Here is an 18,200-nt window from a genome sequence, read left to right as displayed (position 1 = left end):
CTGGCATTCCGAGAAGCTCTATAAATTAACTTGTCAAAGGTGTCTAAATATATTCTAAAAAATTTTAAATCTTTGTTTACTTGGTTTGTTTATTTATATTTTTTTTTCTTTTTTCTTCGAGTTCTGAAAAATCATCTCCATTTTAAACCCTAGAAACTGTACTAGCTCCTTAATCTCTGGTGCTTGGCTCCAGCAACCGATGGTTAACGGGTTTGTTTTTTTCATTTACTTTCTATTTCAACTATTTTCTTACTTGATTTTATCTCACTTTCTCTCTGTAAAATTTTTTACTCCGCAACTGCACCTTTAAATTGAATCTCGATATACATCCGTTTTGGCAAATTGTCTTCTGGCCAATTTTTCAGCTTTCTGAATTGTTTTCTTTTACTTTTCTAAAACAAACTGATTTTTCAACCTTCTTCAGACACACATCTAAAGCTATTTCTTTTATTTTCTGCTGTTGTAAAATAATTATGTTAAATTCGGTCGCAAGTCCTCAATCTTATGCTCACTTATGATGATTTATCTTTTCTTTTTTCAATTTTACTTATAATTTTATTAGTTCGATCGATTAGAAACCGATTCTACTTCTTTCACGAGTTTAACCCAAGTCTCTTTTCTAACCGCTTTTACCGTAATTTTAATTTTGCTGTCCTTTTTCCTTGTCGATTTTCCATTATTCTTTTCTGAGCTTGCCGCGTAAGTTCAACCCTCTTCGTGTTTACTGACATGTCTTCCTGATAACGTGTCAAATGTCAAGTCATGTTAACCGTTGAAGTTCGACACCCACTCCGGTTTAAGTGAAGAATAAATTTTTCACCCGCAAGACATTACTCTCGGTGAAAATATGTGGAAAGTAGCATTTCAGAAGAGAGAAAAAAAAAAAAAAAAAAAAACAAAGTATGAATTTGCGGTGTTAAAACGTCCTTCTCAATACCTTAAATATTTATTGAATATTTGGATCGTATTTTTTTTTCTCTCCTATCAAAATCGTTGAACATATCCTAAAAGTGAGCTGATTCCTTGCAATGCAAAGTATGACAAGGTGGCAGGAACTTAATTGATTAATGTACACATTTCTCTCTAGCTTTCTTCTTATTTTTTCTATTTTTCCTTTTTTTTTTTTTACTCAATTTCGTAGGTGCAAAAGGTAGAAAGAGATTTTAGATTAGGTTTTGCTGAAATGAAATTATTATTATTATTATTATTATTATTATTCTATATTGAAGTGCTGCAAAAACGATGCCCAGTTCTTGTCACCATTCGAAACGGGACTGAATCTCGGAGTTGATATTTCAACTTAAGGGGACATTCTGGTCTAGGGGCCTAAATCTCAGGCATAACCCTAAGTGAGATGAAAAAGACAGACAAAAAATTCTTACCATTCCATTTTTTTTAAAAGACCTTTATTGATGTTTCAAGAGTACAAAAAGAGAAAAAAAAAATAATCAAAACTGCAAAAAGTTACAGGGTGGTAAATTGGGGGTTATAAAAAAAAGGCGCGTCATGGTCGACGTGATTTTGACTCTTGTAGTGTTTCGAAAGAAAAAAATTCAAAGACATTCTTTATTAGTATAGACGTCTCGATAGCGCAGATAATGGAAAGAGAGAAAAAAAAAAAAATTTCTTCACAAAATGCCGACGATTTGTAAAAAAAAAATTTTTGCGCTCTTGTTTTTTGTCCATTCCAAATTTAAAAAAAAAAACAATAAGTAAATTTCATTTTTAAATCCGTGCTTCCAACCATAGAGTCATATAAAAAGAACATTTCAACCAAATTTCAAGTCAATCGGTCGATCAGAATTTGAGATACCATGTTAACCGTATCGAAAAAAGTAGTTTCGAAAGAAACGCGTTTAAAAATTCGTTCCAGCTGGACCGGATTAGTTGCCACGTTACAAAAATAAATGTAACTCCGAAAATAATTTGAATTTCCAAAAATCCTCTCAGAATTTTTTTCTTAAAGGTCTAAATTTTGAAAATATGGAGAAAAAAAAATCGATTTTTCCAAATTTCTATACCAGAATACCCCCTTTAGGCCATCGAGACAAAACGGCATCTTGTACAGCTGCGACAATGGTGATAACACTAGGTGTGTACACGATGGGGGCGGATATAATTAGAAGGCTCAATTAGCGCTGGTTAAAAGCGTATATAGCTTACGACTCCGTGAGCAAATATTAGCGGCGGAAACGTGTCGGAAAATTTCGCGAAATGCAAATATAGTGTAGTCACCAGGGATTGGTAAAAAACGAGAATCGAGATTTAACGAGGAAAATTTAACTCCTCCGGAATTATATGATGTATTCCTTGCCAACTCGGTGAATGATTGGCGGCGATACTTTTCATTTTTACCGAGGATTTGTTTCCCGTGACAGTTTAACTTTTGACAATTAGTTTTTTTTTTTTTTTTTTTTTTTTTTTTCAAATCGACTGTTTTTCTTGTCTGTATTTTTTAACAAGTTCCAAAAAACATCCCGATTGATTGTTCGAAAAACGAAAAATTGAACTACATATTTGATTGTCAATTGAAAAAATCTTACATAAATCTTAACCCTAGAATGGTACATTGGGGTACGTTTGTACCCCAGGGTGATTTCAAATCTTACACCAAAATTCTCGAATTTTGAAAATTTTTTAAATGATACCATCGTTTTCATCGTTAAAAAACTAAGAAAATCAAAAAAAAAAAAGGTAAACAATAATGATAATTGTTGACAATGAAAAATTTGCGTCTCAGTGTATAGTTGGTGGTAAAAAAAAAGTGTACCATTCAAGATTTAAGAGTGATTCGGATATGATTTTTCATGCACCGTGTTTTTGACCTCGTTGTAATATTAAATTAAGTTCACAACTTGAAATTTGAAAAAAAAAAAAAAAACAAAAGAAACAAAATCAGTTTTTATCAATGGATCACTTTAACAAAGAAATTAAAAAAAATTTTACTTCTACTCTGAATTTTATGCTCTGATATTTTAACCGAAAACTGAATATTTCTATTTCAAATTTTGACAATCGATTGGAAATGGTTTTTGAGATCTACTTGTCACGATATCGCGGTAAGTTTTTGAACTGACACCGAATTGACACGGAATAATACCTACAACCGAAACGCAAGTGGTTCAGACTTTCCAGGCAACCCTTAGGTCATCCCCCCTCCTTTGTTTTGTTTCTCACGACACCCTCGGCTCCGAGTTTCTAGAACTCAAAGATCTCTCCGATTTCCCAGGGGATTTCCGGTTCTGTGACATCGCTCTGGAATTTCGCCTCTTCGTTTTCAAGGGACAACCAATGCCGTTTCACAAACTTCTGCACCAAATTGAGAGAAATGATATGCAGAGATGATAATGAAGTTGGTTTTTGTCCTAATATAACATAGATTTCTAATCGAAAGTATGTTGTTCGCTAGATAAGTGATGCTAGAACTGTCGATGAATACGAATTTGTGAAACAAAACCAAAATCTATTGCGCGATTTGATGTTTCTTATAGAAAATTCTTCGAAATTCCGATCCTCTTTCCACTAATTTTCCACATCGACAAAGAACTAAGAAATAAAAATGATACACGTGTTAAGAATTTTTCAAATTTGAAAATACTGTGTCAGAATTTGGTCTTTGACAAAAAACGAACGTGAATATTATCTTCATGAATTTCGCTTGTTTCTATTGTAAATATCTTTGATTCTAGTCTCAAAAAAACTGCTTTGACCATTTCTGTTTGAACTATTTGTTATTTTACTAAAATCTCAACATTTGTTTTATCGATATCATCAACTTTCCTTTTTATTTTTTACTTTTCGTTCGCTTCAATCCCACCGCTGTCACCAAAAAATTTTAGTATCCACTTGTTCGTACTAATCTGTTGCATATTTGCCGATTCACTTTACACACGTATATTTAGGATCCATTGATCGTATCTTCTTTCCGAAGAGCCAGTTCAAAATCTGAGCAATTTATCCATATCGTATTACTAAAAATTCATATGGTGCGTGGGCATGTAAATTCGAGCGTATAATAACGATGGCAAATAAAGTTTAGCGAAACAACTGGTGCACGTTTGCTTAATAAATCAGAAAAATTTCGCTTTCGTATGATGTAACAAATAATTTCTCGGTGCCTCTCCGGCTATCTCGTTTTCTGTCATATCTCCTTCTCCCAATTTCTTGGAAAAAGCCAATTTCTTTCTTCTTGTCGTTTTTAACATTTTCCCTTTTCTTTCCGGCTCTTTTTCACCGTATCCTTGGAAATAAAAGAATCACTTTCAATATCCTCGATTTTCGGCTACGTTACAGAATATCTAAAATTATGGTTCCGCTGTCCATAAATATGATATCTGCCTAACATTATTTCCAGTTCCGAATTTTTTTTTCTTCTTTCGCCTGCACTTTTCACGTGTCGTTATAAATCAGAAAAAGCAACGATGATGGCGAATCTAAAATTTAATATATCTATTGAACATTTTGTGCGAAGTCTTGAAGTGAGATGGAAATATCGAAATAAGAAGGCGGAAAACTCAACTACTGACTCATCTGCCGAGTAAAAATAAAAAAATAAAACGTATTTCTTTCGGCTCGGAAAACCCTCCTCTTATTTATTCTGACGGTTGACAATATTTTTTTCAGTCTCTTTTCCAGCCGACGAGCTACGTCATATTCTCTACTTGTTTAGGACTCGTTTTGTTAAATTTTTGTTTTTCAAACCCGCGTTGAATTGTTTATGAAAATTTAATGATTTTTCAAACAAAAATCTCTGAACATCAAACAAAGAATAAAAATACGAAGAATAAAAAATTTTGGCAGGAAACAGTTGTTGAGTAATTTTCTTGGTTTTATAAATATTTATGCATCCGATGGGTAAAAAATTGCGAACCCTGAAAAACGAAACCGAGTGAAAAATGAATTTCGTAAAATTTTCATTGAAACTTGTATCGTTAATGGATGGTAAATGGAAAATGGAAATTTTCACAAATTCGCAACGAAGCTGACGTTTTTATTCTATGCAAGACACGAACGAGATGAAACATTTGTAGTAAAAATTCAAACTCATTCTGGGAAAGGTGAAATGGATAAGGAAATGCTTGTTCAGCGCGTTGAACGTCATCGATACGGAGTAAATTTATTCTGAACGCGTAGAAACCGGGTTATAAACGTGCGTCGCTGGATCAAAATGTCGATTGAAAATTGCAATGAAGGATGATTAATCCTAATTTCATTTCTCCGCTTTTGAAGTTTCTTGCTGATGCAAATAATGGTTTCAAAAATAAATCGACGATCTTTACTTATTAATTCTCTCATATATCAACTCGACCATTTCATAGTAGAACATCTAACGAATACTAAATATATGTATATTGAATTCAAAAGGGAAACAGAATTATTAAGTGATGAAAGAAATACCTTTTCCGACGAATAAAACTTCAAAAAGCTCGTTATTATTCAGAAAAACGTTTTTCACCACGATTTAAAATTCATCTCCAATTTTTATTTCAAACTGTCATCCCTCAGCTTACATGAATAACGGCAGAAATTTTTCTTTTCTTTTGAATTGAACAGATATTTCAGCTTTAAAGTTACAAGATAAGTTTTTTCTTCAATATTGTTTTGTTGAAATCACTGGCACTTACGTATTGATTTTTTAAACATATTTTTTCAAACGTATCTATCAAATGAATTCATATTGATTTTTTCAACAGTTTGACTAGAACTTTTTCATCTCTGTTTTTTGATTTCAGAGTTTTATAAATTGAAAAAAAATTTTCAACCACGTCTATGAAATTGATCAATTGCATCGAAATTTGAACTCTTTCTAAAAGATTTTAAAGGACCTTAAAAATTTCTGTGAAGTAACGTTTTGAAATAAACGAAATTTTTTTGAACTTCACTAAGCATTTCTATCCATTGAATTGTTATCGTTTCGAAATATTATATCTAAAAAAGCTACGACGAAACGTGACAGACAAAATAATACTTAAAACAAGTTCAGACAAAATGTGACCGCAACTCCAGTACCTGAAATTCTCTGAGGAGAAGTAAATTGTTATGCGTATTCAGAAACAGTTAAGGGAGCATATCCGAGTAGAATATTAAAAAAATTGATTCTCTTTTTATTCAAGTTTCTGCAAGTTTGAAATGTGAAAAATATTGTGTGTAAATTGCATGATGAAATCCGAGAAATGGCAGAAGTTGCGGTTCATTCACCGAACTTTAAACTCGATTATCTCGAAATTAGGTTTTCAGAGTCCGCGTCTATTATTCATCCGCGGCTATTTTTTTAATTCAGTTATTTATTTCTTTATGCTCCAAAAAAGGTGTTAAATTTAGGCGCGAAAACGAACGTTCAAGTCGAAACATTCATTGTTTCGTCAATTACAAAAAAAAAAAAACCCTACGCAGCGAACGACTCAATATATTATATTTCAAGATACCGTTGGAATTTTTTATTTTAGATCAACCGACTAGCGATTGTCCAAAATGAAACATGTTTTACGCCGGCTACTGTAACAAAGCCACGAGTGGATAAATTTTGTTATAAAAATTACTGAATATACTTTAATGAATAAACTTTGAAAAAAAAAAAAAAAAAAAAAAAAAAAAAAAAGACAGATGTAATCGAATAAACAGTTTTTTATATAAAAATTCTCAAAATTCGCCTACTTTCGGATGTGCCCCCTTAAAAATAAACCTCGAAGCCGCTGTAATTTAATCTGAAAACTTTGGGAGAGAAATGTCTTCGAATTTTCTTTCTTCCTGTCATCTCGCGTATTATCATGACGGGAAATATGGAAACGAGGCAATCGCCAAGTTTCGAGCAGAGCGCGCCTCTTCGCTGCGTGTAAAATCGATGATGATAACGCAGCGGAAAAAGTAATCGGCGAGAAAGCGAATAAGTAGTAGATATACAGAAAAGCTTATCGAGGGTATAATAAGTCCGACGGCCACTCAGCTATCGCCCAAAGGGGTAACCCTAATCATTCCATTTCATATATATATACACTGTATTTATTGCGAACGAAATTAAATCCCCGCTCGCTACACGCCTTAAGCCGAGGGATTCTCTCACCCCCGAATACAGCCGAGGGTACGAAACACGTATCATATTCCACACTACGAGGAAATTTAGCGGGTGTGTAGAAAAAAAATTATGAAAATGTTCGAATCGATATTTTACGCGAGTTAGAAAAAGATAATTTTTCTCTTCTGGATAGCAATTTTGTATTAATTTTAATGCAATATTACACGATGCGATGTCTGAATAAGTTTGATGCGATAAGAATTGAGGGTTGTGTGGAGTTTTTAAACAAGTTTCACTTCACAACTTGGAAATGCGATCTATTTCAGAAACCTGCAGCAGCGCCAACTGCCAGTGGCGTCCGAAACTAAAGCGGAACCGTCGAGCCGATGTTATAGAGATTGATGAGATGTTTGATTGGTCTATTTTTTGAGGGGTTATATACAGTTAGGAGGCCCAAAAAAATGGATTTTTCAAAAAAATTTCTTGACTAGACCGTTTAATTTGTTGAAGTGAAAATTTGTACACATATTGTTGTAGCTTTTGACAGTATTTTAACATTTTTTAATTGTTAAAATAATTCTTTTGAAAGCTGCTTCAGCTGATCTTCGGGAGCAGCTCTAAAAAAAAGCACGATTTCTCTGGACTGAATAATATAAAATGAAAAACCAAATATATTTCGTCAGTATAATGTATTAACTTGTAATTGATCAAAGGAATAAGCAAAGTAATCATTTTTTACGAAATGGCGGCTTCTCAAAAAAAAAAAAATCAATTTTTTGACAAAAATTTAGGTCTTAAATTGCTTATAAAATGGAGAATATTTATCGATGAGAAAAAAACCTTCGATTAATTCTTAAAAAATGTATTTAAAAAGCTTGCGTTAACATTTGAGACTGATCGTTTGAGCTGTTTTCGAGAAATCTTGCTCACCGACTTTAAAAACACAGTTTTTAGAATAACGCGTTTAAAATTTTAGAAGCACTTTACATGTGGTAGAAAATTTTTTTTTCCGACTTACATCGAGTTGGCAATATTCACCGAATTGATAAGAAATATTCTGTGTGTGTACTCAAATACATGTAAATTACGAAAATAAAATAAAAAAGAAGTCGATTTTTTGTAAATTGCAACTGTATACAAGGACACGAAGTGCGAATCAAGTCAGTATGTCAAAAAAGTAAAATTTAGATGCCCAGAATGAATCTCCTAGTAATTATTGTTGTTTTATTTATTTGTTTCAGGAAATTCAATAACTGACGAATTGGCCGGATCGTTGAAATCAAAGGTAAGAAAAATAAAAATAAAACTGATTGAAATATCTTGAATAATGTTATTTGCGATAACGAATCAAACCTTTTCATTCGTCTTCTACGTCTATTACACTAAAACCTCTATTACCGCGAAAAAAAATCTCAATTAGAGATCAAAACTGAATGATAACAGAGTTTAAAAAGAAGGCCTTCGACTTTCGAGGAAGCTAGAAAACTTTTGGTTCGATGAAATTTTATCCTACATGAGCAGCAGCAGCGGCTTGGGTGGGAAAGTATTACTCGGTTTATCTTTCCGTTGGAACGGAAACTACGGTTTTAAAACACATACGAATGCGCGATAAAAAAAATTTACGAAGGTTTTTTTTCTCTGCCATGATAATTTTTTCACTCCCTCTCTCTCTCTCTCTCTCTCATCTTTGAAAATTTTAGGCTGAAATTCCATTCCAAATACACATGGTGAGATCATCATCAAGTGCGGAAAGTAAGCGGTTGTTGGAATGAACTTCGAGATACCCTGGCTTAGGTTACCCGCATGCCGGTTAAATCGGGTTTATATATGATAACGCCTATCTTTTTACCCAAAAAGTGGATTACACAGACAGAAAAACGACTATGAGTTGCAAAAGTGGCCATTTTTGTTTCCTGTGGAAATTCGGACGGGCGAGATTCTTCGGATTTAGGTTTATTCGGTATTCCGAAAAACGAGAATATTCAAAAACTGTTCCAGTTTGTTTGATCGGAGATAAAGAATTATCAAATCAAGTGAACTCAAAATTGAAACATTCAGCAAAAATCGACTCACTTTGCTTGAAAATAATTTTTCTTTTCTATGTTCACGCTGTCGTCCGGAATTAATGTGAATTATTGAAAATTGCGAGGGTAGTCATGTTGAAAAAAAATTTGAAAAATGTCCTGTTCCTTTAATATTCCTTTTCTGAATACGGTGTTGCCTGAAAGCGATCTCCGTGTCGTTTCAGACACAACTGCACTTTTCAAAAAAATTCTAAGACTCGTGAGATGAAAAATACTTCGAAAATTTTTTTATTATTTCTTCATTCTTTCTCTGTTTTTGCAGAAACTAAAAGATTTTGTCTCTCTGATTCGTTTTGGACTGTTAGCTTTTTCGAAAAATTCTCAGACTCTAATTTGGCCTGAGAAAAATTTTTCATTGTTCCTCTCGACAAGTGGATTTTTCACGTCAAGTCATACTTTCTCTTGAAATTCCATTTCTGTCCTATTCTCTTATCCTTTCCTCTTTTATCTTCCTCTTATCTTTACCGAGTCCCGAAATTCACGGGATGATTGCATTCTGAGATATCCATCATCGTACATAATGCGGGAACGAATCGTCGTAACTCGGATAACGGTTCCAGGGCCGTGGTAAGAGATACGACAGACTTAGTTTTCCCGCATCCCGGTTAAGTAGGGTTGAAACAATACAACGCTCATCCACTCTCCCGAGAAAACAACCGAGTTAACTGTTGCCGCTACTAATAGTGATGATAATAAAAGAAAAGTTTACCAGAGCTGGGAATTGAATCAATCGAATTAACCTTACGTGAATCAGTATTTTTCGACCTATCGAAACATATTTACGAAACCACAAACTTCAAACTTGAAACAAAATTGTCCCATTTTTTATTACCATGAGTTCGATATGGATTGCATGAACTGATTTTTCAAAATCAATTCAGATTTGGCGTATCGAGAAGCTTTTACGAAACCACGCACTTCAAACTTGAAACAAAATTGTCCCATTTTTCATTACCATGAGTTCGATGTGAATTGCATGAATTGATTTTTCAAAATCAATTCCGATTTGACGTATCGAGAAGCTTTTACAAAACCGCGAACTTCGAACTTTAAACAAGTTGTCCCATTATTTATTACAGTGAGTTCGATGTGGATTGCATGAACTGATTTTTCAAAATCAATTCAGATTTGGCGTATCGAGAAGCTTTTACGAAACCACGCACTTCAAACTTGAAACAAAATTGTCCCATTTTTCATTACCATGAGTTCGATGTGAATTGCATGAATTGATTTTTCAAAATCAATTCCGATTTGACGTATCGAGAAGCTTTTACGAAACCACGAACTTCAAACTTGAAACAAAATTGTCCCATTTTTTATTACCATGAGTTCGATGTGGATTGCATGAATTGATTTCTCAAAATCAATTCCAACTATCCTGTGCTTACAATTTTTTTCCTGCGGTTTTTTTGTTTTAGCAAACAAAAACGGATGAAACCCATTTTATTGGACAATAAATCATCAACATTTGCTTATTCGTATGTGAATATCTATTCACACAATAAGAATCACTTCACGTGTCAAACGGAAGATTCTTAATCATGTTAAATATTGTATAAAGCGTATACTTAGAAATATAAATATTGTTATTAAAACTATCACACCGCTATAAATTTCATGGGGCACATTTCGAAATTCTTGTGAAACACACGAAAAGGAATTGAAATTGGAAATAGATTTTGTTTCTAATCATCTGACTTAGATTCGACTTAGGTGGTCACATTGCACAAAATGCTTTTATCGATTTGAATGAAAACATATCACTAGATTACTTTGAAAAAGTTAAAAACGATCCCAATTCGATTCTCAATTGAGGCGATAACTTGTCTACAAGAAGCTTCGGGCATTCCTGAGTCTCGATTTGATCAAGATTGACCCTTTGAGGATCACATTTCGCAATCGAACAGATTTTCAAAATCATAGGTGATCCGAGGGTTTTCGAGATTGCTGATTACGATCCTGACGTCAGAATTGCAAAGTTCAAGATGGCGAACCGAATATGGCGACTACTTTAGGTTAAGTTTGCGGTTTTTCATTGAATCAATCGGCACAAAACTTGGTACAGGAGAGAAAATTTGATAACGAATCATAGAAAATAAAAAATAAAAAAATTTCGAAACTCGATTTTGGGAAAATTCGGTGCATAATCCTGATTTTAAGATCACGCTGAGGTTCTTTCTGTAACTAACGAACACTTGTTGCTTGATAGTATTTGGTTATCAGTGTAATTTTATCATCTTCGGTCCACTACGAAGTCTTCTTTTTAATTTGAACGTTTTTATTTCGCGTGCTTGAGAAGAGGGTGATTAATTTTTTAACGAAAAAGACTAAAACAAGGAGAACGAGCGTTGCTACGGCTAATAAAAACAAACCGACGTCTATCAAGTAGTACTGGAACCAGTAGAGATGACGACCCGAAGACTTGAGCGGTTCGCCACCGTTTCGGATGACGTATTCGATCCAGTAAATTGCTTCTGCCAATGGAGGAAGCGGACGATCCTTGAACAGTCTCGAAACACGTGCGACGTTTGATTGGTAGTCAGGATTCGTTAGAACCTCGCGTAATGCTTCAGAGAAGCTTTCCTTGCTTAGAGTCTCGTAGTTCAAGTTGACGGCAAAACCGCGATTTGCGTATCCCGCTATATTGGACATCTGATCGGCGAAAAATGGGATCCCAATCATCGGGACTCCCGCGTGAACCGCCTCCAGGGTGCCCATCAGACCTCCATGAGTCACGAAAGCCTTCACATTCGGATGACCTAGAAATTGAAATTTGATTTTTACTGGCACACGTATAAGGATTGAGGAGGTTGGTTGGGAAAATGAAAAATCATGAATTAGTGCTATTTATGTGCTCTGCGATCCCGCAAACCACAATTTTTAAGTTGACCGATTTTGAAAGGGGGTAGGGAGCCAAATTACCGGAAAGGTAGCCCCCCCCCCCCCCCCCCCCCCCCCACGGTGATTTTGTAACACCAGATACGCATTCATTCATTGTCACATTCAGGTTGAATAGTTATTGAATCATTTAATGTAATTTTTTTTCTTTTACCCTACTTGTTTTACAATCAATTACATTCGCGATAACAATAGGCTACATTTCGATATAATTATGTTGTATATCTGATTTAAAAAATTAATCGTACACATTTTTATGTAATATCTTGATTATGTAGGAGAGGGGTGGGCAAAACGGGGCGGGGGGGGGGGGGGGGGGGGGGGGGGGGGCAAATGGGATACCCTTCGAATTTTATAAAAAAAATTTCGTTTTTCAAAATGATTTTTAAATAGTCAAAAATAACTTCTATAAATTTCAAATCAAAAATTTTTTTTTCCTGATCTCTGAAAATCATTTCTATTTTCTCTGATTACAATTAAAAAAAAAATAAAAAAAAGATTCAGCGTATTTGAGACCTCGAAAACTAAGTATTTTCTTAAGTACCTCGTTTTGCCCCCCCCCCCCCCCCCCCCCCTTAAATAAATCCTTAATCTTTTGAGATTTTTATCTCAATTCTAACCCGTGCTGCTACAGGGTTGATTTTCCCATTCAACCAATTTCAAGGGAACGGTAAATCTACTAAACGGATTTCGATGAAATTTGAAATAGAGGGAGTCTCTTGGATCGCTGATTACGAATCTAGACTTAAAATTTCGAATTTAAAAATGGTGGATCCGATATGGCAATACCAAGTCACTTTTGAGATATTTGTGTGCCATAATGTACGCCATATTGAATTTCGAATCCGTCTGGTAGATTTACTGTCCCTTTGAATAGGGTTACATGTTGAAATCAATCGTCTGAAGTCATGACTTGAGAGTTAAAATGAAAATCTGAAAAAATCAGGGAAATATTTATGAACTGTTTCGAGCTGATTTGGGGGACGAGATGGTCAAAATTCGTACATGACGTTTTCAAGGTTCACTCTAGTATTCATGTATGTATTATTGTAACGTTCACAGCTTTTTTAAGAGCTTTTGCTCGTGAAGCCGTGATACTATGAGTCCTTTGTTACGAGTGCAAAACAAAATTAAATGATTTAAATGAATTGAAAGGAACCCCTCTGTTAATTGCGAAGAAGTGGTTCAGGTAAAGCCTCGCCAAAAAAACCCGATCAACTATCCACAGCTAAGCTTGCCGCGTTCCTCCACAGAGCTGGGTAATCGACCACCACCACCACCACGTGCCTAATCACTTTTTTTTATCGTAAGAGGTTTCCTATCTGCAGTCCATCAGACTTGGGATGCTCAAATTCGGTTTTTGGACACGGATTGCTCAGTGCCGTACCTTTATTCGTTTCACTGTTGCTGAAAACTTACTGATCCTATTCGAGTAATCTTTCAATTTTGTCAAATAAGAAGACAAACTATGGTAAATCGGTCCAAGAAATGTAAAGGAAATAGAGTGAACGTTGAAGTTAATTAATTAAAAATAATGATAATAACTATCGCCTGATTTACTACGTTCACTTATCTGATTGATTGAGTTGCTGTAACTCAGTGCTCTTGTGTAGGCTGAGTCCGTCTGTTATGTCGGGTCGTGCGTTGGGTCACTGCCGGTGTGGCCTTCTGAGGTCTTTTCTTTGTGTGCGCAACAGCATCGGGAGGTCGTAGTATGTCTGTGATTATTTTTTTTTATCCAATTATATCTCGACAACGAGTTTCCGCATTTCAATGATTTTAGTCTCAATCGACGTGGCTTTTCCGAACTTAGAACTAATTAGATATTGGCTTTAATCGATTTAGTACTTTTTGAATTATTTAAAAAAACAAAATTCCAAATAATTAAACAAAAATGATGATATCTTGAGGATGGATGAATGGTCTTGAATGAAAATTAGTACCGTGAGGTTTTTTGGGTTGCTAATCACGAATCTAAGGTCAGATTTGAAAATTTTTAATTTGGTGTATTCAAAATGCTGAAAAGAAACTAAAAAAGTTTGGATTTTTATGAAAATTGGTAATCGAAGGTTTGTTTCGTGGCTGATCGCGAATCTGAGGTCAAATTTACGAAATCCAATAGCATCTTGTTACAATAATGCCATCAATTTTGACTCCGTGATGTATCAGGGAGAATTGCAAACTTGTTATCAGAACCACAATGAAGCGAAAGGTATTCAAATTTTGGAAAACTATCAAAACAATCAAAGTAATAATCAAGCTAAAAAACAATGATTTCTTTCAATATTTGGTTACAATCAACTTCACTGACCTTAGCTTCATGATGTATCAAGGTGATGAACATGGTCACTGGAATTGCAAGCTCATCATCACAGCCACAATAAAGCGAAATGTGTTCATATTTCCGCAAAGTATCAACAACTTCAAGACCATTGTTAAGGTGCGAAGTAGTGATTTGCTGTCAGTATCTCGTTACATTGACGTCACATTAACTTCATGTTTGCGGCGAACATTGTTATGGAAATTACAATGTTGCTACGCTGGTGGCAGAACAAGTGGGGAGGCTCATTTTGTGTCTGGAGAGACAAGGAGCGGAAACTCATTGTGCTCTCACGGCTTTGTGTTTGAAGCTAGACGAGGGACCTTACAGACATCGGTGAAGTTGGCGGAATGGAAGCAGTTGAACCGTTTAGTATCTGTCATAGAGAAGTGTATAGTAACTCACGGAGTGTAGCGTACTGTGGAAGCCACGGAACCATTTTGACGTTCGGTGGTAATCCCTTCGGCATTTCTTCCACCTTTCCTTTCCAAAGGACCTTGTAATTCGAGAGTTCGGCAAAACTGTCGTAGACCGCCAATATTTTCTCCTTAGAAAAACTCTCTGACTTCACCATTGACCCCATGCTGAAATACACCACTCCGTTTCTCGAGGAGTTTAAAAATTCCTCCAGTTCCTAGGATCGGAAGAAATACTTGTTAAGTCATACTTTCGAATATTGACATCTTTAAAAATAGAATGCAATTGACAATGATGTTTGGTGAAATATTTTTGGCTATTTTTTTTTTTTTTTTTTCACACTACAGTCTGCTCCCGAAATTCTAGGAGACAAGATGAAATCATGAGTGTCACTTGAAAAACGTGTTTCAGTACTTGCTTCAGATTCTTTTTAGTTTTTACCAAGTGTTCGGAGTTACATTCCTATGATATTAAATCGTGAAGAATTTAGTCTTGTTGAAAAATAATTCGAAGACATTTAAATGACGAGATGCATTCTTTGATATCCTGATGAACTGAATAAAATATTTGAGGAACACTGACGTTACAAAAAAATTTTCAAACTTCACTGACTTCATTCCAAGTATCGATGATGATATGGATACCAATATTTTCGCACCTTTGTGAGTTCCTGCGTTTCGTCGATGTGAAGACCAGCGACATCAACGATGGCAGGATTCGTTGAACGAACACCGTGGATGCTTCGATGGCTATTGACCAGCAGAAGACTGATGTTGAAATAGATATCATTCAGGGACGTAAAGTCGTTGATGTACTTCCTAGCGATTGGTTCGGATACCGTTTTGTCATAGTAATAGAACAAGAAATTGGAGTGAAGAGTGACGACCAGATTCTCCAGGCGTTCCATGAACGTCATGTCGTTAGTAAAGGGCGCCAATTGGCAAGGTATGAAGCTGGCAAGCGGGCTCTCGTTGACCGGACCATAAGCCCATGGATACATGACGCTGGTCAAGATGCCGACCACCGGAAGCTTCAGCTTCTGAGCCACTGCCAAGTAGCAATTGGTCCCAAAGACCTCGGTGAGCATGAGGTCGTACTTTTTATCAGTGTTGATGACGTTCTGCAGCTGAGGAAGCCGCATCAGGTTGCAGAGGTCGTTTGGTTCCTGGTAGGAAATGAAGTCTACCGCCTTAACTCCCGTCATCGTTCTGGCGAATGACGCAGTCATGTTGTTCACGTAGAAGTGTAGGGTTCCTTTCAGGCTGATGTGGTTTAGTCCTTCCACGGGCTCCTTCGGGGGAAAGTGACTTACAACGTCAATCGAGTGACCCGCACGTGCCAAGCCAATCAGGATTGGCTCGAACATTACGTTGTGGCTTCGACCTTGGAACGGAAATATTGCAAGGATCTTCGAACCCTCCGTTATACAGACGCCCGCCAAAATCACCAGGATTGTTCCCAATTTCATGACCGATCCGTCCATGTTTTTGTCTATAAACGTCACAGAAAAACACCTTTTTTAAGTAAAACTATTTTTGAAAGGATGTTTGCGAAGGTACTGACTCTATGCCGAAACAATTCGTGACTAATCATAATTGATGCAAGGAAAGGGAAAATGATTGCATCGTGAGATTGCATTGTTAGCCCGAAATGCAAATTCTTATTTTGTTGAAAAAAAAAAAATATATGTCAATAAATCAATAAGTGCGTTCATGTAAAAGAGGATAAAGCATCTGAGAATGTTGTTTATGAACTTGAGAGTCGCACTTACTTTTCTTTCGGTAAAAGTTATTCAGTAACTTGTCGTTGCTACGAATCGCCTGGTTTTTTTTTTTCACTATTTCGTTTTTACACGTCGGCGTTTAGTGAAAGAATCTCGTTACCGTCTCTTGCACTGTCCAATTCTATTCCATTGTCAGCTGTAGCGTTCTTGTATTTTTTTCTAGTTTCTCCCGATTATTAACTCCTGTTGTGTGACGTTCATTATCTGTAAGTACTTTATCTGTATGGATATACGCGAAACTGCGCAACTCAAAGAGCTCAAATAGAAAGCATTATAGATAATGCTATTGTCTTATGAGAAACGTTAGCACGAAGTCCATCTGTTCAGATGACTTAATAAATTCATTTCAATACATACAAATCATGTATGGAACATGTAATAAAAGATGTGTAAAACTCGCACATCTAATGAATAACAAGTAATCGTGTCTAATCCAACAATCAGTGTGATTTATTATTCAGTTTACTATAAAAATAATAAACTAAAAACCCTGTTTTATTGCGTTTACGGATTTTGTTTTTCAAAACAGATTCATCCCGTGACGAAATATATACAAACTGCGAAGTAAAAACGTATGTATTTTAAATGGCAAAAGTCAGGCTCTTTGCATGAGGGTTTACAGTTTAGATAGTCGGCTGGAGTCTTAGGTGGATTATTTTCAAATTAATTGGAGATAATTTGGAAGTAGCTAAGATAAAATTTGTCAAGATTATAAATAAGAACCACTCTGATATGTAATATTGGCTCTTCATATTGGTGAAAAAAATAATTTTTTCTCTCATCTCTTAAATTGATTCGGTATAAAATAATCGTTTTTAATTAGATAAAATGAGAGATTATTTGATGACAATTTAAAAAGCAGTAATAAGAAATGTTTTAAGGAAATTTTTTAATGTGAAACTTCTACATAAATGAGCTGGAAATTAATGTAACATCTCCGAACATAATTATTGCCAATTTATAGCGTTGTGGTGGTTTAATTATTAATATTAAGAGCCACCCTAATCGTCAAGATGTTACATTATTAGTTTTACATCGTTGTTAGTACAAATACATAAATTTTTACTTACGATTCACAATTTTTCTCTTAGGAAAAAATACATGATATTTGAAAATAATTTTAAATTTTCTTCTTTCAAGGAAAATATAACATTCAACGTTGGAAGTTATGATTAAAACATTTTTGTATTTACAAATTAAACAAAGTTTATATTTTGCATACTTTTAAAACGTACGTGACCGAAAACTATAGACTTTATTTATTGCAATGAGTATTTAATAATGCAACACTAACTTTTGAGTAAAGCATAATTACTCGATTGTTTACTGAGTTTTATAAATAATTTTGGAAACTTGTTCTTTGACGCGGCTTAATAATTCATTGTTTGGCTCACATATATAATCGAGACTCTTGTTTCTCAGAGAAATTCCGAATCTGTTATCGTTGAAGCAACCGTCTTTGTCAGCGGCGAGAAGTTAACTGGCAACGTAAATCTATTGCTCAATATTGATAAGACAATATTTAATCTGGTGCAGGTTTGTTTCATGGACACAGTTTGATGCATGGCCTCGTAATCGTCGAACGATACAATCACTGAATATTGCTTTTTAGTCCTAATCTGAAATCATTTTATTATCAGGAACAAACTGTTGAAACTGTTACTTTCAGTTTCATCTGGAATCTAC

The 18,200-nt window shown here is 35.0% G+C and overlaps 1 protein-coding gene across 1 annotated transcript; it reads right to left on the bottom strand.

Moving 5' to 3' along the window:
• Positions 1-10,495: 10,495 nt before the first annotated feature.
• On the bottom strand, positions 10,496-16,593 carry LOC124411097 (UDP-glucosyltransferase 2-like). Its single transcript, XM_046889977.1, has 4 exons — positions 16,503-16,593; positions 15,390-16,222; positions 14,720-14,948; positions 10,496-11,855 (listed from the first exon to the last, which is right to left on the bottom strand). Exons 2-4 carry the CDS (start codon positions 16,212-16,214, stop codon positions 11,344-11,346), a joined length of 1,566 nt encoding a protein of 521 aa, XP_046745933.1. The 5' UTR covers positions 16,215-16,222; positions 16,503-16,593; the 3' UTR covers positions 10,496-11,343.
• Between the last annotated feature and the right edge of the window lie 1,607 nt (positions 16,594-18,200).

The sequence above is a fragment of the Diprion similis genome, chromosome 10 (genome assembly GCF_021155765.1).
Source record: "Diprion similis isolate iyDipSimi1 chromosome 10, iyDipSimi1.1, whole genome shotgun sequence".
NCBI lineage: Eukaryota > Metazoa > Arthropoda > Insecta > Hymenoptera > Diprionidae > Diprion > Diprion similis.
Note: the sequence above shows the minus strand (reverse complement) of the source record. Positions and strands in the feature narration are given on the sequence as shown.